General features: G+C 37.0%; 1 protein-coding gene across 1 annotated transcript in view; it reads left to right on the top strand.

Annotated features, from left to right (window-relative positions):
- Nucleotides 1-25,351, top strand: part of COL5A2 (collagen type V alpha 2 chain) — a 220,624-nt gene that overhangs the window by 193,313 nt on the left and 1,960 nt on the right. Inside the window, exons 42-52 of the mRNA XM_007955761.2 lie at nucleotides 662-823; nucleotides 1,914-2,021; nucleotides 4,541-4,648; nucleotides 6,218-6,271; nucleotides 8,748-8,855; nucleotides 9,595-9,648; nucleotides 11,590-11,697; nucleotides 12,119-12,172; nucleotides 13,058-13,165; nucleotides 16,902-17,193; nucleotides 23,205-23,392. Coding sequence (XP_007953952.1) covers nucleotides 662-823; nucleotides 1,914-2,021; nucleotides 4,541-4,648; nucleotides 6,218-6,271; nucleotides 8,748-8,855; nucleotides 9,595-9,648; nucleotides 11,590-11,697; nucleotides 12,119-12,172; nucleotides 13,058-13,165; nucleotides 16,902-17,193; nucleotides 23,205-23,392 — 1,344 coding nt within the window. The remainder of the gene's footprint in view (nucleotides 1-661; nucleotides 824-1,913; nucleotides 2,022-4,540; nucleotides 4,649-6,217; nucleotides 6,272-8,747; nucleotides 8,856-9,594; nucleotides 9,649-11,589; nucleotides 11,698-12,118; nucleotides 12,173-13,057; nucleotides 13,166-16,901; nucleotides 17,194-23,204; nucleotides 23,393-25,351) is intronic.

The following is a 25,351-nucleotide window of genomic DNA, read 5'->3' on the forward strand; positions in this document are numbered from 1 at the left end:
TTATTTATTTTCTTATGATGATTTCTCTTTTCCCAATAATTCATACTGGTATTTTTGTCAATGCACATTTATATTTATAATCCAATGTTTTGGGGAAGAATTTATTTGTAAGTCCTTTTTAGCCCCAGCGTTTGAGTGTTGTCCATTGAGGTATCATGTGCTAAAAGTATCATGTGCTAATAATCATTTCCTTCAGTCAGAAAACATCTCTGAAACTTTCTTTAATAGTTATCATTCTTTCATTGGGTTTTTGGGATGGTATCTCTATGGAAGTAGATCACCTAGTCTTCCTTCCAAGTAGTGGCTGGTGGGTTTCATCCGCCAGCCTTCTAGTTAGCAGTCTAATGCTTTAGGCACTACACTACCAGAGCTCCCAAGATAAGGTCAGAGAGAATAAAATACTGTATATTCTTTGTTAGAGCAGAGCCTTAAAGAAATTGAAAATTCAAGTTAATTTCATTACTCTTAACAGCTCAGAAGAGTGATATGTAGATTTTCTCCTGGAAAAACAATCTACAGGTCTTTTTTGTTGTGCTTTGTTTAAATGTATGGAATGACTGATTACCTAACAGGCATTTGCATCATACTCAGACCATTACTTCAGTTCTTCTTACTTGGCTTCTACTTTGCCCTCAAGGTGTTTCTTTCTATGTTGTACCAGGGAGCTCTAGGACCAGCAGGAGCCTTAGGGGATCCTGGGAAGGAGGGACCTCCAGGTCTTCGTGGGGACCCCGGCTCTCATGGGCGAGTGGGAGATCGAGGACCAGCTGGACCTCCTGGTGGACCAGGAGACAAAGGGGACCCAGGAGAAGATGGGCAGCCTGTAAGTTCAGCCTCTTTCTTCTAGACCACCCCTAGTTGACATATTTAAAAATAGAAACCCATGATAATCACTGGCCCAAAGAAACTGTTTAGATATTATACTGGACACACTCATGAATCCCCTTAGTGTGTTATCTGCTACATATTTTTAATTTAGAAATTAAATTACAAATTTGTATATTATAGAATTATATTTATAATTCTCTTCTAGAAAAAAAGATGTGTACATATAAAATATGACAGTAATGTAAATGGTGTTCAAAAACTAAGATAATAATCTTCAAATTTCTGTACTATATGAAGCAAATTTAATTTTAAACACTAATTTTTTATCCAAATGCCTTTAAACATTGATGTATTTAGATAGACCACTATTTCTTTACTTTTTAAAAACTTTTTGCTTTTAAGTTGCTTGTAGAATTAAATGCAGTTGTAAGAAATTCTGCAGAGCTAGCCTGTATACCCTTTATCCAGTTTCCTTCAATAATAACATCTTGCAAAACTAGTATGCTGTCACAGCCAAGATAATGACACTGATACAGTTCCCTGAGCTTCAGACTTTTCTCTCCTTTCTTTATGTTTCTTTATGTCTATTTAAAAAGAGTGAAAATATTTTTCCAAATAGTTACTTTTTTTACCCAGTCACTATTTACATTCTCTTTCAAGGTCTTTTCTAACCGATTGACTACTTTCACCTTTGAATAAAGACTTTGTGTGGATTTATATATATGTGTGTGTGTGTGTGTGTGTGTGTGTGTGTAAGGAGCTCTGGTAGTGTAGTGCCTAAGGCACTTGACTGCTAACCAGAAGGCTGGCTGTTCAAACTCACCAGCACTCCTGGGAAGGAAGATGGGGCAATCTACTACCGTAGTGATACTACCTCGGAAACTCAAGGAGGGGTCGCTATGAGTCAGATCTGACTCGATGACACATAACAACAACACAACATATATATATGTATATATAATTATGGTTTAATGAACCAAAGGGCTTTTCCTCATACTGAAATCTCTGTACAGCTATATACAGTAAAATCCTTGGTTATGGTTTTGCCCCGGAGAATATCTAAAATAGTTTATACTCAACATTAGGGTCCAGACGGTCCCCCTGGTCCAGCTGGAACTACGGGGCAAAGAGGAATTGTTGGCATGCCTGGGCAACGTGGAGAGCGAGGCATGCCTGGCCTTCCAGGCCCAGCGGTGAGTCATTGCATCAGTCTATATGTCTTCTGATTATGTACAATATAATTTGTGTAGAGAGAATAGATCATAATCTTTTTGCTTCATAAATATATTTAAATAGCATACATATGAGCTCTGGTAGCATAGTGGCTAAGACACTTGCCTGCTAACCAGGGCTGGAGGTTCAAACCCACCAGCCACTCCTCGGAAGGAAGGTTGGGCAATCCTACTTCCGTAGTGATACTGCCTCGGAAACCCAAGGAGGGTTCGCTATGAGTCGGGTTTGACTCGATGGCACACAACAACAACATGATATAAATTTGGAGTATGTTCAAAATTATAAAATTATTTAATCTTAAAGATCAAATTTGTAAGTATCTTTGAAAAAATTGTTTAACCCTGTGACTAGAGAAGTAGGTAGTTGAGGATATGAATTTTTGGTGTCTCTTAAATATTTCAAGCATTTGAAATATCCATGGAGCTGAGAAAGGGAATGATTTCCCAGTGAGTAGGGAGCCTTTTTTCAAAATAAATATGTTTAACAAAAGTATCCATATTTCACAGTTCAGGGAGTAAGTTTTCATACATTATCAAAGGGAAGAAGCAGTTGAGCTTAAGTGAGTAAGATTAGAAGTGAATGCTGGGTGAACTGTGAAGGGCCTTAAAAGTAATCTCTTGTTCCCTGAACAAATGCTTAAGAATTTAATATTCCCTGGAGAATGATAAAAGTTTGATTCAGTGTTAGCTTTGGAGAGACTAAAATTTCCCACTGAAAGATTACATGCTTGAGAAAAATAATGATGTTTTTATGTGGAATGTGGACAGAGATGTTACTCATGGGGCCGTAGCGCTGGGGTTATGTGGGTAGAGATCTGAAATTAGCAAGTCATCAGATAAAGGACATCTTATTGTTATCAGAAGTGAGACAACATGGAAGTATACAACCTCCCCAAAGGAAGACTAAAGTACCAGATACAGAAGTAAAGTGAGCAGACAAAGGGAGTGAAAAATGATGAACATGTTTTAGTAGTGATAGAGGCTCCTGAAAGCCAGTCAGAATTGATCATGATACACCTGACTTTGGGGCTATAAGGCTCAATGCAATCCATTCAAATTCTCACACCAACTGAATGAGGGAATTCAATCTATCCAATCTCATTGCCACTCCACTTCAGTTCTATTTAATTCTGTTTCCAATGGCATATGCAGTATTTCTTCCTTTGATCCTAACCATGAACAATGCACCAAATCTCATAAATTAAAAGAGTACAGTCCACCAGATTGTCAAGTCAGTCTAAAACCTCAGATCCCAGCTGGGAGGTCCCCACAACACTCTCACCTCTGTCCTGCTGGCTTCAAATTCAGGGGGTTCTCACTACACACTAAGGATACCAGCTGTAAGCTCACGGTTCTCCAGGGTTCCCCCTCACATCTGACCTTATTCAGTCAATATTTACATTCTCTTTTAAGGTCTTTTCTAACTGATTGACTACTGTCACCTTTGCATAACCATAAAGACTCTGTGTAGATTAAAAATTTATATATGTTTGTATGTAAGGAGGTCTGGTAGAGAAGGCTGGTTAGCAGTACTAATAGTAATACTCCCTCTGATTTGATAATTGGCTAGAATGACTCTCCAAGCTCACAGAAAGTACTCTAGTTATGATGATAGTTTTATTATAGCAAAATGTATACAAATGAAGAAATGCATAGGCTGCGAGGGTTCCCAAAAGGGACATGCTATCCTTGGATATGCATCAGTATCTTTCACCAGCCAGAAAGCCTTTGGAGATTCTATGGCCAGCGCCTCTATTTTTTTAGTGGGTAAGGTGAATTGATATTTCAAGTCAGCTGTTTCTGGCCTGGTCAGCCCCCATCTGAGCTACATCATTAACATAGCCTATTAGATTGATCTAGTTGTCAGTTGCTCTTGAGTCAACTCTGGCTTATGGTGATCTTGTATATAACAGAATGAAATGTTGCCCATTCTTGCACCATCTTCATGATCTTTGCTATGCTTGTAGCCCTCATCAAAGACAGTGGTTGAAAATCACTGGGGAAATTCCAACGTTTGTCCTGGAACCAGGAACAAAGACCAAATTATTTGGATAAAGTTAGCTGTAAGCCAGGCGAGGGTAAACAATGCTTTCTGGTCCCTTTGGTATGTCAGAATGAGTATATTAAGAACTGAGCATGCCTCTAAGGATGCATTACAGCATCATGAGTGTTGTACAATAATGGGCAATTGTTATGGCAAGTGAGACTATGGTTCCACTTGAAGTTAACTTAATGTGAACTGATATTCTTAAATTTCTTCAGCTAATTTTGGGAGCTCTGGTAGCATAGTGGCTACGGCACTTGACTGCTAACCAGAAGGCTGGCGGTTCAAGTCCACCAGCCACTCCTTTGAAGGAAGATGGGGCAATCTACTTCCGTAGTGATACTGCCTCGGAAACCCAAGGAGGGGTCGCTATGAGTCGGGTCTGACTCGATGGCAAACAACAACAACAATTGATATATTTATGCTTTTATTTCAGGGCACACCAGGAAAAGTAGGACCAACTGGTGGGCCAGGAGATAAAGGTCCACCAGGACCTGTGGGACCCCCAGGCTCAAACGGTCCTGTAGGGGAACCTGGACCTGAAGTGAGTACTGTCAAGAAAATCAATCTTTGCTCTCTGGGTTCCATGGGGCAGGATTGTCATTTTCAAACTGATTGTGCATTTGACCTTAAGGAAGTCTTTTATTGATGCTATTTGATGTGCCCTCCTCCTTCCCTGCAGATTTGGCTAAATCATGCCACAAAGAAAAGGAATCAAGATTGGTGTCTTTGTACTGACCTTCCTCTAGTGTGGAGCTAAACATTTTAGTTGATTTAGGTTATTACCAAATTGTTTTGAAGGTTAAAAGACACATCCATTCATCTTTTTCCTTGTTATTAATTTATCCTGTAATGGCACATTTGTCAAAATTGCCAAGTTTTATGGTGATAGGATTAATATAACTACTACAGTTTGTGAAAAGGGCAAATGAAATAGAGATCGTTTTACTTAAATGTCACTCTAGAGTAACATTGTAAATGTCATGTTCCCTTAGGCTCTTTTGAGCGAAAATCAGTTTTTGAAAGTCAATTCAAGAAGTTACAGATTGGAATCTTCTCTCTTTAGTGCTTTAATGAGTGAATCTCAAAATAGTTAATGTTATATTAAGGTCACTCTTTCTTAAAAGAAACTGTTTCTTAAAAGAAACAGTTCATTTCAGAGAAATTTTTATTCAAATGATAAAATAATATTTCTGAAAAAAAATTAGGGAGAGAATAGGGAGCAAAGTCTCCATCTTTCTCCATAAATATCTATGGTTTTACTTGTTAAGTCACAAAAGTCACAAAAGCATGAAACCGGAAAAACTGAGCAAAAGTATAGACAGTTTTCAGATATCTGCTCTCCTCTTCTCCCCACCCCCTATCTCCACCCACAATCTCCTCTCTTATTAACATTGTTGTGGTACTTTGGTTACAGGTGATAAACCAATATTGACACATTATTATTAACTACACTATTGTTTACATTAGGGTCATTCACTCTGCATTATACAGTTCTGTAGGTTTTGATAATGCATAATATCATGTATCCACCATTACAGTGTCATGTAGAATAGTTTCACTACTTTTAAAATGTCCTGTGTTCATCTATTCATCCTTCCCTGCTCCCAGAATCCCTGGAAACCATTGATCTTTTTACTTTCTTTATAGTTTTGTCTTTTCCATGGTGTCCTATAGTTGAAATCATGCAATATGTAGCCTTTATATCATCTGAGCTTATCTTAATTCAAAAATTTAAGGATATTATTTGGAATAGCTCAAGAAGTAATAGTGAAAAAAACCATTCACTGCTAATATAAACAAAACATAAAATACCAAGAATTTAATTACAATTTAATTATTTCAAAGGGTTTAGGGATTTTTCCTTTTTAAAATAAAAATTAAAAATGAAGAATTTAGACTACATAAGAATATATAAATAATTTTGCAAGCAATTCAAGGTCATCAAAAAGATGGCTGGTACCTTTTCTTTTTTTTTAACTGATATTTCCATTCATTCTAATGTATAGTTAACAGAAAAGATAAGGAAAATGTGCTCTATTTTTCTAGCAATCAGAATGAAATTTTTAGTCATTATTCAGTTAATTTTTTTTTCAAATATGATTCTTTATAGGGTCCTGCTGGTAATGATGGAACTCCAGGACGGGACGGTGCTGCTGGAGAACGTGTAAGGGCAGTTTCAGTGATTAAAAATTCTGATGTAATGTGAATATGAAGACATCCTTATACCTTTCAATGCAGCTCTGGTTTTTCTAATAGTAACAACCCTTTTTGTAAGGTCTTACTTTTGGTAGGTCTTATAATGAAATGAGAGTTGACTACAGAAAGCCAGATGACATATTTTATTAAGTGTAGGAAAGCAAATTGCTTTTGTATTTGGTTCAACATGAAGGCTTTGGATGAGGATGTATATGGAATGCTTTAAATTTCAAACCCATTCACAAAAGCATGAAAACAGAAACAATGTGATAACTCTTCAATTTCTCTACTCAGCCCCTAAAGTGAATATCCCATGAGGAAGTCAGCCATATGGCTTTCTAAGCATTGTATATTCTATGATGTGTTTTTAAATTAGACATGTAGTGAACTAAAAATCTCCCTAATTGAAAATCTCCAGTTCTTTTAGGTAGTTCTGTAGTTGCTTCAGATTATATTTAAGTTCCCAAAGTTTATAATGATGTACTGGGTCTTCCCACTTTAAGGGCTACATTATGTAGAACAGACTTTGGGACACAGATGTGGATTGAAATCAAATTGTCTGAACCTCAGGGCTCAAGTACTTTAAATGTAATTAGTAGCTATAGTATTGGACCTTTGTGTTTTAAATAGCATGTTTAAAGTACCTAGCACAGGGTAGACATTGAAGAATACTCTCATGCTGAAAGGGTTTTTGGAGGTGATAAGGATGGCTGAGCAGAGGAGCCTTGGTGGAGCAGTGGTTAAGCACTCAGATGCTAAACAAACGGTTGTACACACCATCAGGATTGGAGGAAGATTCATTAACAACCTGAGGACTACAGTCTTCAGTGTAGATTACACCTTAACATAAAGAAAACAAAAATCCTCCCAATTGGGCCCATAAGCAACACCAGAATAAATGTAGAAAAGATTGAAGTTGCCAGGGATTTCAATTTACCCGGATCCTCAGTCAACAACAGTGAAGAAGGAAAAGCCCCTCAGTGAGATGGATTGGCACAGTGGCTACAATGATGGGCTCAGGTATAGCAAGGATTGTGAGGATGGCACATGACCCACAGTGTTTGCTCTGTGCTACATAGGGTTGCTATGAGTTGGAACCGACTCAACGGCACCTAACAACACCAGTCACCAAAAGGTCACTGGTTAGAACCTACCAGCTGCTCTGTGGGAAAAAAATGTGGTAGTCTGCTTCCATAAACATAGCTTTGGAAACCCTATGGGCAGTTTTACTCTGAGTGATGATCAACTCTATGGCAACAGGTTTGGTTTTTATAAGGATGACTGAGAAATTGTTGCTTTTAGTTTCTATGAGGGAAGAAAAGATTTGGGTCTTGGACTAAGCCCTCACCCCATCTACAATGATTTTAGGGACTGCTCATTTTCTTAGCATGTGGACTTTCCCCTTAGTATCTATTATTTTGTGCTATAGTCCTCAAAGTTTTTTCTGGTTCTTCTTGAAATAATTTTGAAACTCTATAAACCTCTATGAACATTTTTAAGTTAACATCTCATTTTTTAAAAAATCATAGTTTCAATGGCTGCAAAAGACATGATTCCTGATAAATTTTATGTATATAAATGCTTTAAACAAATTTTTCAAAATCTTTGAATTTCTAGTTTAGATGATTCAATTTCTTATAAGTAGCTGTTAGATAGCTTAATTAGCAAAATTTATCATGCCTGGCAAACTAGGCAGTCAAGTAATACTTAATTTGTGTTAGAAAAAAAAAATGTCTCAGTGTATTTTTTCAAGTCAAATGATTGTAATCATATATTTTCATATAACAGTCATCTCATATCTGACTTCTTAGGGAGATAGTCATGATTTGGAGTCTGTCAGACAGTTTCTTTCTTCCAGAAGCCTTGTTTGCTCTATTCTCAAGTGAACTATGCGTTCTGGAAAATCCCTTAGTTTGCTGCCCTAAAATAACTTACTCAACGTTACTCTTGGAACGTTGAGCCATACTAAAATTGCAGATGGTGTAAGGGCTTCCTTTATTTTATAAAGTGGGAAAAGGGTGATTAGTAAAGGAGAAGAAGAAAGAATGCTCAGATATCAGTTTTCTGAAAGAATATATCTGGAGTTGAAGGTCTGGAAGTTGATCCTTAAAATTATTCCTGCTTTCAAACTCCCTATGAAGTCTTTAAGTCTTTGTGCACCCTATGTATGTAGGTACATCAGTCTGAAGACTGCAGGTCTAGGAAACAGGCTAAGCTCTGGAGGTGACCCCTCCTATACTCTAGCAATCTTGGACACGCCCAGTGGGCAGAGATAGTGGGAGGGATGAGAGAGATCTGAAATAATCTCATTCTTTTCACTTTGATGTATTAATAAGAGGAAAAACGTGCTATTTTTCTCCCCCAGGCTGAATAACATTATCATATAGGATAACATTATTTTAGAATAAATATTAATAGGATTATATCATGGTTGATCTTGTCAGGGTGATCGTGGAGACCCTGGGCCTGCAGGTCTGCCTGGATCTCAGGGTGCTCCTGGAACCCCTGGCCCTGTTGGTGCTCCTGGAGACGCAGGGCAGAGAGGAGATCCGGTAAGGAAAGAGACAATTTTACGCTAACCATTATCCACGTTGATATGCTCTATTATGTCATACATGTGCACTTGGTTAAAGACTCTAAATAAAGAATGATAAGTGGAAAATTATGAATAAATTACACTGTTTTAATCTTAAAGCAAAGCTTTGGATTTCTAACAGAAATTCAAAGACTTTATGCTAGGATTTTTATCATCTAAAAATCTGTGATTCTTAGGAAATGCAGTAAGTATGTATCAGGCACTGTTAAACTCGAGCAAGTAATGTCTTAATGTAATCAACTAAAGTGATCTTTATTCAGTGAGGCCAATGAATAAAATTGACTATAGAAGTGTCATTGAAGTTATAATGAGTTTGTTCTTACCGGCATATGGGCATTAGCCCAGTTTCAATCATTAGCTGTAAGAGTACATACATAGATTGATATATACATATGTAAATACAAACACATATTTTTGACATTCTGTATCTATATAGTAAGGAGCTCTGTTGGCACAGTACCTAAGGCATTTGACTGCTACCAGTAGGTTAGTGGTTCAAACCTACCAGCCAGTCCATGGAAGGAACATGGGGCAATCTACTTCTGTAAAGATTTACAGCCTTGAGTTGCTATGAGTTGGAATCGCTACGAGTTGGAATCAACTCAGAGGCATTGGGTTATTTTTGTTTGGTTACATCTATAGAGTACACGTATTTTAAATTTTTTTCACATATCAATTTTTGTGAAAATTTCTAGGGTTCTCGAGGACCTATAGGACCACCTGGTCGAGCTGGAAAGCGTGGCTTACCTGTAAGTTCTCGATTTTATTTTAACATGTTTTCTTACATAAAATGTTCTTCCAAAGAAGTGCAATTTAAAAATAAGAATATGGAATTACTCAGGTTGTGAACACAAAAAATATTAATTTAAAATAGTACTCAAAAGTTCGTTTTTATTTCTGTACTTTCAACACTGCTCCACTAAACTGAGATATGGGTTCCTTCAGTAATCAATGAAGTCTTTCAGAGTCATAGTTTTCTCTTCCAAAACAATGGATTTGAAAGATCTTTGTAAACTAAAAGTGCTATTCAAATACTATGCTTTATTTTCAATTACATTGCTCCTGTTCTGATGTTTTTCCTCTTTGGTATTGCTTTTGAGTTGTTATTATATAGATGTCTTACTACGAATGAACCATCTCATTGTGAGCATTCTAATAAGTCATGTTGCTTTCATACCTACTGTTTAAATCAATGTCTGTATCCAGGAAGAACAATCATAGTCTTAAAATCATGGTCATATCATTAAACCATATTTCTCAGCTTTGATTTGAGCTGAACGGTCAAGCATTTCATCATTGAACAGCATGTCAAAGTGAATCGTTTTCCAATCAGTTACAAAACAAGGTAGTTCTATTTTTCACACATAAATGAATTGTAATTAATAATTGAACTAGATGCTTTCTGGTTTAATTTATTTTCAGTTGTGAAACTTTGGCATATCGCAAAAGTAAAAGAGCTGCTCTAACTTTATGAAAAACATTCAAGCTGAATTTGATTTAGATTTACACTGTTACATAAAAAGTGTAAAAGTTAATGGAAACTATTCTTATGTTTACAAAGAAAAGACCTTTCATAGAAACGCCTGTATACATTTTGACTATTAGGACAACTAACATAAAAAAAAAAAGAATAAAGAAAATACAAACAAAAAGCAATAAGAGAAATATTAACAGAGAGTCAGTCCAGCTGATTATTCCTACATCCTCCAAAGTCAGATTGTTAAGGCTTCAGTATTCTTTTAGGAAAACACTAAAGATAATAAAAGCTGATTTCATAGTAGGTGAACGTATGTCATTTGTCAGTTTACTGTGAAGAATTTGACTCTTGAGTTGTTTTTATTCCCAAAGCCTTAAAAAAAAGAGAGAGAGACTGAGACCGAACAGATCTTTCCCCCCTCTAGCTACAGTATCTGTCCTATAACAAAATTTTTATTTCTATTTTTTTTTTTTCATTTCTTAGCAGCAGGATTATTGTATTTGGACATTTGTAGATAAAAGGAACATACAGGTTTTTTTTTTAAAAGGAATGTATCTTAATGATATTCCTGTGTATTTTATTTAAACAAGATTTTGTCAATTTCTTAATATAGTCACAACTGACATATCCACTTAGTTTATTTGAATATACAAATACAATAAGCATTTTTCTTCCTAGAGGTAACATAATAATTACATTCATACTTATGTTTTAATTTAAAATGATTTGTATGTATGTGATAGTAGTATTTTTATGTATCTGCTAACCACATGAAATATTGGAATTAGTAAAATGTTTCAGACAGGCTAGATCAAACTTAAAAATAATGTAATTTTAGATATGATTATAGGTTAAATGTTAGGAGAACTTGAATCTTTAGGAAAGAATTATTATACAATATTATACAATACAAGGCTATAACTTGATGTGACTGCCTTGTTTTTCCAGGTCTTAAAAGTTTTCTGCCTTTGACAGGTTGTCGACTACTGTTATTGCTCATTTTTGTGGAAAATATTTGCGTTTGCCTTCTTTGACAGATTTTCAACTTACAAAGACTCAGGCTTTCACAAATTTTACTGTATATCTATGATTTTAGTGATTCCTAGGTCTAATTCTATTTAGATAAGTGTGTTAACTCATATAAAATACAATGTTAAAAATTATAGCAAATATGAAACAAGTAATATCCATGTCACAATGACTCTATTTTCAGGGACCCCAAGGACCTCGTGGTGACAAAGGTGATCATGGAGATCGAGGTGACCGAGGCCAGAAGGGTCACAGAGGTTTCACTGGCCTTCAAGGTCTTCCTGGACCACCTGTAAGTTATTCCTTTAACTGTTATTTTTCTTCCATATGGAAATGCACAGTATCTTGACATGAACATGTATCTGTCTATAAAATAGATGGGTTTTGTATCTTATTTTCAAAATATTATTTTCATTTTACAGAATATCTGGATGAGTAATTACCTAGTTTTCCAATATAATTACCCGTACATTTGTTTCAAGGAAAAAACAAAAAAGATAGATGCACCATTACTTTTTAACTCATCTTTAGCACTTGTAAACTAAGACTAAAACCTAACAAACTCATGTAGATATTGCAGAGATAGATGACTTTATCAAATAGTTGATGAAATTGATATTGCTAAAATCAGTAACAGTACACTTTAAGAAGCTAAGAATAGCATATTGCAGAATCTAAATATTTAGGCAACTTTTTTTTTTTCTTCCTTATAGGGTCCAAATGGTGAACAAGGCAGTGTGGGAATCCCTGGACCTTTTGGTCCAAGAGTAAGTAATAAAAATTAAGCTACAGATGTAAACAATAATAATGCTTCTGGTGACATAATACTTGAGTATTAATTCCACGTCATTGAAGCTGTAGTTGGCCTATGCTCCTTGAATCTCGCAGCAGATATATGTGCTGAAGTACCCATTCAGCACTTACTTTTGAGTAGAAGTATTCTGGATTATGACATATTATCTCATGGTCCTACATTAGAATCTCTTACCTAGAGTTTGGATACACTCATTTGTTAGTTCAATTTCTTCCTCTGTGTTAATTAAAATTTCCACTAAACTTGCATTCTTTGAAGTGATCTAATAAGACTTGCAGTGAAGTAGAGACAGATTTTGAAACTGGATATATTTTTCCTTTAGGTAATTGTGATAATTTATCAGAGGTAATTTGCATAAGGTTAATTCAAAAGCAAGACATAAAATGAAATTCTAAATACAGTGCAAAAAAATCACAAAATTGAGAAATGTAGTATGAAAATTATTAAAATGTGATGGGATTCTGGGTTATAAATATACAAATTTAATTTATGAAAAAAGCTTCAACTTTTGTCATTTTCTCACCCTGAGTTGAAGTTCCGATTAAATTTATAAATATTTAAGATTTGATTAAACAATTAGGAGGTAACAATTATTCTTTAAGGTTCTTTGCCAGTACTGGTCTTTTACAATGCACAAATGATGGAGGAATCATGTGTGATGAATTCATAAATATTATAAAAGTCTGGGATTTTATTTATTAGTCATTAGGTAAATGAGCCTGAGAAATCATTGTAATAAGTCCATAAAGAAAATAGTTATTTGATTAGCCAAAGGCATTGTTAAAGTTTTTGCTGTGTTTTGTTTTCATAGAATCTGAAGAGTCTTTGTTTCTTGCAGGGTCCCCCAGGCCCAGTTGGTCCTTTAGGGAAAGAAGGAAATCCTGGGCCACTCGGGCCAATTGGACCTCCAGGTGTGCGGGGCAGTGTAGGAGAAGCAGGGCCTGAGGTAAAGTCACAGGGCTTTGCATGAAAATAATGCTCTTGATTCCAGTAGTTCAGATTGCATCAAACGAATACTGCCCTCCGAGGGAGACATGTGTGTTCTGGTGGAAAAGACATTTAATGGTCCTTGAAAAGAAAACTAAAATCACAAAGAGCTTATCTGTTTAAATAACTACTTAAAATATTTCTGTAAGTATGCCTGTCTGTCCATTTGTGTTGCACATGCAGATAAGCTGTGCCTCAAACTTCATCTATAATTGAGCCAAACATCTAAGGCACTTATACGGTGTTGGCAAAATGAAAGCCATTATTGTTATTTATAGAAAGGAAACAATAAGCAATCCTAACAGATTCTCCTAGCGGAACAGTTTACCCTTTCCCAAATTACCCATGTCCATTTTTATCTCTCTGGGCTGGCACACTGTGGTTGATTCAGGTCAGATATTGTCTTCATCTCATTACTGAGATGGGCCTTTCCCTTTTTTGTTGACCCTCCATTTTACCAAACATGATATCCTTCTCCAGGGAATGATCCCTTCTGACAACATGACCAAAGCAGGTGAGACAAAGTCTGACCATTCTCCCTTCCAAGGAGCATTCCAGCTGCACTTCTTCCAAGACAGATTTGTTCATTCTTCTGACAGTCAATGGTATCTTCAGTATTCTCTGACAACACCACAACTCAAAAGCAACAACTGTTCTTCGGCCTTCGTTATTCATTGTCCGTGTGCATATGAAACCACTGAAAGTACCATGGCTTGGGTTAGATATATCTTAGTCTTCAAAGAGACATCTTTGCTCTTCAGCACTTTAAAGAGGTGTTTGGGGGTAGATTTGCCCAATGCAATACATCATCTGATGTCTTGACTGCTATTTCCATTGGTGGTGATTGTGGATCCAAGTAGTATGAAATCTTTGACAACTTCAAACTTTTTTCCATTTATCAGGATGCTGCTTATTGGTCCAGTTGTGAGGATTTTCATTTCTTTATGTTGAGATGTAATCCATACTGTAAAGTGTAGTCTTTAATCTTCATCAATAAGTGCTTCAAGTCATCTTTACTTTCAGCAAGCAAAGTTCTGTCACCTGCATATCACAGGTTGTTAATGAGTCTTCCTCCAATCCTGATGCCATACTCTTCTTCATATAGCCAGCTTCTCAGATTATTTTCTCAGCATACAGATTGAATAAGTACGGTGAAATGATATAGCACTTTGACAGTAGGAAAACCTCCTGTACAGAGTTGCCCAGCTCCCTCTCTTCATGAACTGGCAAGCCTACCATTGCCGTCTCTCTCTCCAAGGGCCAAGCAGTCCACTGTCTCTCCATCTTCATTGTGACAGCATTAAGTTTTGAGTCTAGGCAGTTCTCCATGCATGGACCCGAGAATCCAAAGGACATGTTCCTGTGAGATCCCCTACCTTCTGTGAGATTGCCCCTTGTAGAAGCACAGGAAGATGGGAAAACCCATCAGTCCCCTAGCTGAATCACAAGGAGTTCAGTCCAACTGAGTCACTTTCCAGTCACTATTTGCACAGTAAGGCAACCAATCCTTTGCCAGATTGTGACCCAGCCAATCATTTGTGGAAATTATTAGACTATGGCTGGAAAGGCCATATAGAATGATTTATTGCACTGCAATTTTAATACAGCTAATTCAGAATATATAATATCAGAGTCCAACCTATACAGGCCTTGACATACTATGATGCCAATAAGAGAAAATAGTAAGTAATGATTATATTTATAATTAAATTATGTAACTGTTACTTTTCTTTAAATTACAATATAATAAATAAATATTAGGTATATTGTTGTTAAGTGCCGTCGAGTCATTTCCGACTCATAGCGACCCCATGCACAGCAGAACGAAACACTACCCGATCCCGCATCAGCCTCACAATCCCTGCTATACTTGAGCCCATCATCACAGCCACTGTATCAATCCATCTCATTGAAGGCCTCCCCCTCTTTCGCCGACCCTCCACCCTACCAAGCATGACATCCTTCTCCAGGGAATGGTCTATTCCCTGGATAATATAATCTATATATTAGGTATAGTTATGTCAAAAAATGTATAATGTTTTATGCTAGGAAATAAAAGGATGAAATTAAAGTTCTTGTCTATTGAAAATGACATGTGGAAAAGACATTCATAACAAATTCCAATTCTATTGATTTGACTATCAAATAAAGCTGTAAAGCTAGGTTAGGTAGACATTTGCTTCTCAAACTTGTGGAAACATCATTATACATCTTTCATGCCTGTGTGTGCCCTCGTGCGTGTGTGTTTAGGATTTTATGTCCCCCCCCCCCGTCTTTCTTCCTGTTTGACCTTATTTACCTTTCTTTCTTCTTTCTTTCTCTGCCTTTTAATGGCTGTACTATTAAATGAAATATTTATTATAAACTGAGGAGATGAAATAGCTTTATATTTCCTATAGTGAATAGGATTATATACATATATATGCACATATATATTTCTCTAAATGAGAACAGAAAACAGCTACAGAATTGGAATACCTTTCACTTTTGTGGCTCCTGACTTTTATTTTGTGGTTCAGTGGTCCTTGATTAAGTAAATAAATATATAAATAATCCTTCCTCCTGAGATTAGCATAAAGGAATCATGATATGACCATGAAAACCATATTTAGCAGCATTTTTGATAATGAAGAAATGTTGCCATTGAAGTTGAAGCAACTTGCCCAAAGCCATAAGGCAAGTACAGAGCCAGGACTAAAATTCCAATTCTGACTCCCAGGTGTGTGCCATCCACATGAAATGTGGGCTCCATGCCTTTCTTAGTTTTCCTCTTATTTATTTATTTATTTTTAAGTTGCTGAGTTTTATTTTTGAGAAATTGCAAAGAGAATTAATAGAATCCACTTTTCATCTCATCTCTACTTTTTCCTGCTGATTCCCTTGTCACTCAAGTAGGTCTTGCTTGGCAACAAAGTAGAAGTATTTATATTTTTGGCATTAAAAAAAGAATATTTTTAGGGAAGAGAATTTCAGTATATATAGTAATATATATCACATAAAATATATCACATATATAAAACATAAAATCTTCCCATTTTTTTCCCCTGTATTTGAGAATAGAGGAAAATTCTCTTGTGGGTATTTACTGTGGCTATTTTCTTGGTAATGAACCAGCAGCCATGATTGCCTCATCTATTCATCCACCTTCTATCCATAAATACTTTTAAAACATTTGTTTAACCTTGCCCAAAATAATTCTTAAAAATTAGGTTTACATATTTTCTAGTTTCTAGCCCAAATTTAATGTCTTAACTGTTTTTTTTTTTTTTTTTTTTTTTTTTTTTTTTTTTTTTTTTTTTTTTTTTTTTTTTTTGCTTTGCTTTAGCATCTTCTTATATTGTTTTTATCTATTGGTTATTCATTGGCTTTGAAATGAATGTATATATCTGAATATTCATATCTTCAAGGTAAAAATCAGAGCATATATTCCATCCTTTGACATTTATTTATCTCAGATGCTAACAAAAATATATTGTCTGAAATACAGTTACGTACCATCCCACATCTTTAGAATGTCACAGCTTGGCAGGCCACCCCATCTATTTACAAAGGACATGAATCACATCTCTCTCAGTATTATCAAATTGAGTGGCAACTCTCTGTGTTCCAAGTCCCACCAATGCCTGCATGTCCAATACAAAAAAAAAAAAAAAAGTGATGTAAATATATTTCCAAATTTTTTTTTAATTACCTAGGGTCCTCCTGGTGAGCCTGGTCCTCCTGGCCCTCCAGGTCCCCCCGGCCACCTGACGGCTGCCCTTGGTGATATTATGGGGCATTATGATGAGAACATGCCAGATCCACTTCCAGAGTTCACTGAAGATCAAGCGGCACCTGATGAGAAAAACAAAACAGATCCAGGGGTCCATGCCACCCTGAAGTCCCTCAGTAGTCAGATTGAAACCATGCGCAGCCCTGATGGCTCAAAAAAACACCCGGCCCGGACCTGTGATGACTTAAAGCTTTGCCATCCCACAAAGCAGAGTGGTGAGTGCACAGTAGCCCATTTGAACTAGATACAAAGATAAAATGGTCAACATGTCACAGAGCTCATGGTGGAGACAGTGGAGTATATGAAAAATTAGAGGGTAAATGATAAGTACTTCAAGGGGACATTCCGTCTTCATCATATAATTTCATTTCAGTCTATAAGTCTTAAATTATCGATAACTTGTATAGAGTAAAAACATTTCATGGTGATATACATTTGGAAAGTACTCGATTAAAAGGGTTAATCATGCTTTTTTTAACCTTACTTTCTAGAGGCTTTAATATTCTAACATGTTGTGGCTCACCAGTAGAATAAAGTACATATCATTTCCTAAATTTATTTGAATATGGAGTTATTAATGCAGCTTCATATTTTATGAATCACATGTTAGGGATCTCTGCTGGCAGGATTGTATTACAGTTGAGATTCTAAAGAATTTTGGAATTTAATCACCTTTGTTGCCCTGCTTACATGACCCATGACTACATTTTGTATTATTCTATCATTTAGATTGATTGGATAAATCCTGGGAAGAGGAATAGGACTAAGCCATAGAAATGAGCTGTGAAATGATTAAGAGTCCTGTTTAACTTTGAAACAGCATTTACATGGATAACTACCATTGTTATCTTTGAAGAATAGGCAACTTTTATTCCCAACCCTATACATCCAGCATTCTCTCTTCATTTCAGCTAAATGCAACTTTTCATATTATAAATTTTATAAAATACATCAACATCTATGTATATATGTCTGAGTTTAACTAGATGTTCAGCAGCAGGTACTGTTTAGCTATGTCTTGCCTCAATATGAAAAGATCAAATTTTGAAAGGACAAGTGAGATATTCATTTCATTCATTTACTTTATTCATTGCTTTGATAATGAATTATTTTATTACTTTCTACTTAAAATGGCTTTAAAATGTTGGGTATTTGAATTTAATGGGATTTTATCTATTTTAGTAAAGTCACTAACTTACTGTGGATTATCTCTTTTTGATGGAGTTTTCTCATCTATAAGTTTGGAATACTGACAATTCCTTTACACGGTTGTTTGAGTGTTAAATATGTGGTTTTGCAGAGGGCTTAGACCAGTGCACATAAACCAGTTGCCATTGAATTGATTCCCAACTTATAGTGACCCCTTGTGTGTCAGGATAGAACTGTGCTCCATAAGATTTTCAATGGTTGATTTTTCATAAGTAAATAGTCAGGTCTTTCTTTTAAGGTGCCTCTTGATAAAATTGAACCCATCAACCTTTCAGTTAGCAGCTGAGCGCATTAACCATTTGGACTTATATACATACCATTTATGTTTTTCTTAAGGGATGTTCTTGTTGTAGAGTGTCATAGAGTCAGTTTTAACTCATAGTGACCCTATGTTCAGTTAGCAGCTGAGCGCATTAACCATTTGGACTTATATACATACCATTTATGTTTTTCTTAAGGGATGTTCTTGTTGTAGAGTGTCATAGAGTCAGTTTTAACTCATAGTGACCCTATGTACAAAAGAACAAAACACTGCCCAGTTTTACACCATCCTCACAATCTCTGGATGGAGACATGCCCCACCCCAGAGGCAGGAAAGGGAGGGGAACACCAAGGATGGGGACGACAAAAGCCCGCAGGATCCAGGTAAGGAGAGGAAGAGAGGTCCCACCCCAGAGGCAAGAAAGGGAGAGGAATGCTGGGGACAACAAAAGCCTGTAGGATCCAGTAAGGGGAGGGTGGACAGGTTTTGAAAAACTAAAGAAGATGAACTTGTCTGTCACTTTGTCATACTGTGGTGGCTTGCATGTTGCTGTGAGGTTTGACACTGTGCCACTGGTGTTTCAAACACCAGCAGGGTTGCATATGGTACACAGGTTTCAATGCAGTTTACAGATTAAGACAGACTAAGAAGAAGGAAGAGGCCATTCACTTCTCAAAGAATTGGCCAGGGAAAGCATTATGAATAGCAGAGAAACATTTTCTGATACATTGCTGGGCAACTTTATAAATAGCCAGGAAACACTGTCTGATACAGTGCAGGAAGATGAACCCCTTAGGTCGGAAGGCACTCAAAATATGACTGGGAAAGAGCTGCCTCATCAGAGTAGAATCAACTTAATGATATGAATAAAGTAAAGTTCTCAGGACCTCCATTTGCTGGCATGGCAGAACTGAAATTGAGGAGAAACAACTGCAAATATCCATTAGTAATCAGAACACAGAATGTACGAAGCATGAATCTAGAAAAGTTGGAAGTTGTCAAAAATGAAATGGAATGCATAAAGATTAATATCTTAAGCATTATTGAGCTGAAATGAACCAGTTTTGGGCATTTTGAATAAGACAGCCATATGATCTACTATGCTGGGAATGACAATTTGAAGAGGATTGGTGTGGCATTCATCATCACAAATGATGTTTCAAGATCTGTCCTAAATACAATGCTGTGAGTAACAGTATAATATCCATATGTCTACAAGGAAGGCCAGTTATCACCATTATTACTACTACTAATTTTCAAATTTATGCACCAACCACCAAAGTCAAAGATAAGGAAACTGAAGATTTATATCAACTTCTGCAATCTGAAATTGTCCAAACATGTAATCAAGATGTATTACTTATCATTGGTGACTGGAATGCAAAAGTTGGAAACAAATAAGAATAACTGGTAGTTGGAAAATTTGGTCTTGGTGACAGAAATAATGCTGGAGATTGCATGATAGAATTTTGCAAGACCAACGATTTATTCATGACAAATACCTTTTTTCAATAACACAAATGGTGGCTATACATGTGGACTTCACCAGATGGAGTACACAGGAATCAGATTGACTACATCTGTGGCAAGAAGCTATGGAAAAGCTCAATATCTGCAGCCAAAACAAGACCAGGAGCTGATTGTGGGATAGACCATCAACTGCTCACATGCAAGTTTAACTTGATGTTGAAGACAATTAAAAGTCCACAAGAGCCAAAATATGACCTTGAATATATCTCTCCTGAATTTAGAGACCATTTAAAGAACAGATTTGATGCATTGAACACCAATGACTGAAAACTAGAAGAATTGTGGGATAACATCAAGAACATCATCCATGAAGAAAGCAAGAGGTCATTAAAAAGACAAGAAAAGAAGAAAATACCAAAACAGATGTCAGGAGAGAATCTGAAATTTGCCCTTGAGGAGAGAATAACTAAAGCAAGTGGAATAAATGACAAGATAAAAGAACAGAAGATTTCAAAGAACAGCTCAAGAAGACAAAGCCAATTACTATATGAAATGTGCAAAAACCTGGAGTTAGAAAACCAAAAAGGAAGAACATGCTCAGCATTTCTCAAGCTGAAAGAACTGAAGAAAAAATTTAAGGCTTGAGTTACAATATTGAAAGATTCTATGGGCAAAATATCAATGATGCAGGAATCATCAAAAGAAGATGGAAAGACTACACAGAGTCACTGGACCAAAAAGACCTGGTTGATGCTCATCTGTTTCAGGAGATGGCATATGTTCAAGAACACAGTGGTATTGAAGGAAGAAGTCAAAGCTGCACTGAAGGAATTGCTGAAAAACAAGGCTCAAGGAATTGGCAAAGAACAAGACTCCAGGAATTGACAGAATACCCATTGAGATGTCTCAACAAATGGATGACCCACTGGAGACACTTACTCAGTTATGCCAAGAGATTTGGAAGACAGTTACCTGGCCAACTGACTAGAAGAAATCCATATTTGTACCCATTCCAAGGAAAGGTGATCCCACAGAATGTAGAAATTATCTAAAAATATCATTATTTATCATTAATACCACATGCAAATAAAATCTTATAGAAGATAATTCAAAAACGGTCACAGCGGTATATTGACAGAGAACTTCCAGAAATGCAAACTGGATTCAGAAGAGGACAAGGGATGAGGGATATCTTTGCTGATGTCAGATGGATCTTGGCTCAAAGCAAAGAATACCAGAAAGATATTTACTAGTGTTTTATCGACTATACAAAACCATTTGATTGTGTGGATCATTACAAATTGTGGATAACATTGAGAAGAATGGGAATTCCAGGGCATTTAATTGTACTCATGAGGAACCTGTACATAGACCAGGAGGCTGTCATTCAAACAGGGGACACGGCATGGTTTAAAATAAAAAAAAAGGAGTGCATCTTTTCACCATACTTATTCAATCTATATGCTGAGCAAATAATCGGAGAAGCTGGACTATATGAAGAAGAATGTGGCATCAGGATTGGGGGAAGAATTATTAACAACCTGCTATACGCTGATGACACAAGTTTGCTTGCTGAAAGTGAGGATTACTTGAAGAACTTACTCATGAAGATTGAAAACAGTCTGCAGGATGGATTATATCTCAATATAAAGAAAACAGAAATCCTCCCAACTAGACCTGTAAGCAGCATCATGATAAATGGAGAAAAGATTGAAGTTGTCCAAGACTTCACATTGCTTGCTTGGTTCTGCAATAGATGCCAATGGAAGCAGCAGTCAGGACATCAGATGACGTACACACAACACACACACACTGCTGTCGAGTTGGATCCAATTCATAGTGAGCTCTCCTTGGGTTTCCCAGGCAGTATCACTATGGAAGTAGATTGCCCAACCTTCCTTCTGAGGAGTGGCTGGTGGGTTTGAACCACCAGCCTTCTGGTTATCAGTCAAATGCCTTAGGCACTATGCTACCAGAGCTCCTTAGACAACATACAGCACTTCACAAGTGGGCTGCAAAGGACCTCTTTCAAGTGCTGAGGAGCAAAGATGTCTCCTCGAGGGCTAAGGTGCACCTGGCACAAGCCATGATATTATCAATTGTCTCATATGCATGTGAGAGCTGGGCAATAAACAAGGAAGACTGAAGAAGAATTGATACTTTTCAGTTGTGATGCTGGTAAAGAATGCTGAAAGTACCATGGACTGATAAAAGAACTAATATCTGTCCTGGAGGAAGTGCAGTCAGAGTGCTCCTTGGAAGCGAGAATGGCCAGAGATCGTTTCACCTGCTTTGCTCATGTTATCAGAAGGGACCATTCCTTGGAGAAGGATGTCATGCTTGGTAAGGTGGAGAAAAGAGGGGAAGGCCCTCAATGAGATGGATTGATACAGTGGCTGCGGTGATGGGCTCAAGGATAGCAGGGCTCGTGGAGCTGGTGCAGGACCTGACGGTGTTTCATTCTGCTGTGTACAGGGTCACTGTGAGTCAGAGATGACTCGACAGCACCTAGGAACAACAACACAATCTCTCTTATGTTTGAGACCATTGTTGAAACCACTGTGTAAATCTATTTCATTGGATGGGTTCCTCTTTTTCAGTGACCATCTTCTTTACCAAGCATGATGTCCTTCTCCAGGTCTCTACTGATAACATGTCTAAAGCACATGAAACATGGTCTCACCATGCTTGTTTCTAAGGAGTATTCTAGCTGTACCTCTTCCAAGATACCTTTGTTCATTCTTCTGGCAGAACATGGTATATTCGATATTTCTCACCAACATCAATTCAAATACATCAATTCTTCTTCAGTGTTCTGGATTCATTGTCCAGTTTTCACATGCATATGAGGCAATTGAAAACACTATGACTTGGCTCAGGTGCACCTTAGTCTTCAAAGTGACTTTTTTTTTTTTTTTTTTTTAATACCTTAAAGAGGTATTTTGTAACAGATCTGCCCAATGCAGTGGCCATTTGATTTCTTGACTCTTGCCTCTATGGTCATTAGTTGTGGATCTAAGTTAAATGCAATCCTTGACAATTTCAGTATTTTATCCATTGATTGTTATGTTGCTTATTGGTCTAGTTGTGAGGATTTTGGTTTTCTTTATGTTGTGTAGACTGTAGTCTTTGGTTTTCATTTGTAAATGCTTCAAGTGTTACTTAAGAGATACCATCTCTTAAGATAGTTCTTAATCAGTGAGTTTATATTTTCAAACCCTCTGTTAATTCCTTTGGAGATTCTTAATCATGTTTGATTAAGAATATTTCTGTTTTGGAAAATAGGTGATTACTGGATTGACCCTAACCAGGGATGTGTTGAAGATGCAATCAAAGTTCACTGCAACATGGAAACAGGAGAAACCTGTATTTCAGCAAACCCATCCAGTATACCACGTAAAACCTGGTGGACAAGCAGATCTCCTCACCAGAAGCCTGTTTGGTATGGTCTTGATATGAATAGAGGGTTTCAGGTAATTTAATGTATTTACTTAAAATTATACTCTCCACTTTTCATTATTTATTGTATTTTACTATTTATTTAGAGATTCAGCCCTAGTGATGCAGTGGTTAAAACACTCAGGCTCTAGCTAATAGGTCTGTGCTTTGAACCCACTAGCCATGTGAGAAAGATGTGGCAGTCTACTTTTCTAAAGATTACAGCCTCGGAAACCCTATGGGGCAGTTCGACTCTGTCTTATAGGGTTGCTATGAGTTGGAACTGATTCAATGGCAATGGGTTTTTTTTTTTGTTTGTTTGCTATTATTTTTTGATCAGGTTCATTTTACCCTGTTTATCCTGAAATTATATATTATTTTAGTTACAAATTCAATATCACTGCATAAAGTTTTACTATGCATTATATTAATAACAATTTGAATTGTAATTTTTTTTTTAATGGTGGAGTATAGAAGAACACTTACTTTTAATATTAGTTCCCGTAATGTAAATGACATTGATGTGGGGTATACTTGAAGAGATCTTGCCACAGTGGAAAGAGTAACTATATTTAGTTTGAGGAAAGTGAGGTGACTCTTAGCTGGATCTCTTACATTAGTACCTTAAGCAATCACTTAACCTTTCAGAGTCTAAGTTTTTCCATTTTAAGGTGAGGGTGGAAATAGCAATTTCATACTTTTTGTGTGAATATGAAGTGCTTAGTATAGTGCCTAGAACATAGTAAGTGATAAATAAATGTTAGATAATTACTAGTATAAAAATTTTTATAATTGCATCATTTTCATTTTGTATACTTTGCAATATTATTAAATGTAAGGTATCTTTGTAATTGCACCCACTCTTCACTTCTCGTCATGGTTAGGTTCCAAAGAGAAGGATGTTATGTGATATTGGCATTATGCAAGAGTCCAGCTGAGCCCCATCTTCTGTACCAGTTCCCCATTGCTCACTGCCTGCTGGGTGCCCCTGGGATCATATGTGTGGTACTGTGGGCCTCCCTTCCCCACAGCACCTTCCCCACTAACACAGAGCTCATGGTGATGGTGGTGGTAGGGATGGTGGTGGTCAGGCATTGTCCACCACCTGCCACCTCCTGGCATGTGTCCAGGTCAGGGCCCCACTTGTCCTCCGCCCACCACCTCCTGTCACCCGCCCTGGATAGAGATGCTGCTTGTCCTTTGTGTGCCCACCTCAGTGATTCCACAACCCCACACAACCTCCTTCTCTCTGCCCTCCTTCCTGCCTTCCTGCACCAACTTCCCTGTTGTCTTTATGTCTTTGCTGCACCTCCCCCTGTCTGACCATGACCTTGAGTCATCCCAGTGTTGGCCTCCACCCTCTGTAGCCTGACTGAGATGTGGACAAATGGGAGATGGTGTTTGTGGCCAGTCAACCACTGTCCTTCTGTGGCCTAGTCACTATTTGGGTTTATCTGTAGAGAGTACCCCAGGCTTGGGGCCCAGAATATGGAAGACTCCATCTGAGAATTTTTTTCAAAGTTGTTGTAAATGTCGAATGCGAGATATTGAGATAGTTAATAAGTGGGGAGTAAAAAAAATAAAGCCAAACTCACTGCCATCCAGTCAGATCCAAATCATAGCAACCCTACCTTGGGTTTCTGAGGTTGTATCACTACAGAAGTAGATTACTCAATCTTTCTTCTGAGGAGTGGCTGATGGGTTTGAACCACCAGCCTCTGGTTAGCAGTCAAATGCCTTAGGTACTATGCCACCAGAGCTCCTAAGTGGGGCATAGCTGTATATAAATTCTATTAGTATTTTTCTAAGCCCCTGTCTCCCCTATATTTCTAAGATGGTCCAGTATTAAGACTCTGGTCTGGCCTTGCCTCTTCCTATTGCAATTAAAATATTTCATTCTATGTCTTTTGTGACAGTTAATTCTGCTATTTTCTTCTGACCTCTGCTCCAGACTATTCTCCAGAACTTGTCATTTTCAAAATAAACATTTTTTT

This window comes from Orycteropus afer, unplaced genomic scaffold (assembly GCF_000298275.1).
Source record: "Orycteropus afer afer isolate SDZICR_OR568_19922 unplaced genomic scaffold, OryAfe1.0 scaffold00001, whole genome shotgun sequence".
Classification (NCBI taxonomy): Eukaryota; Metazoa; Chordata; class Mammalia; order Tubulidentata; family Orycteropodidae; genus Orycteropus; species Orycteropus afer.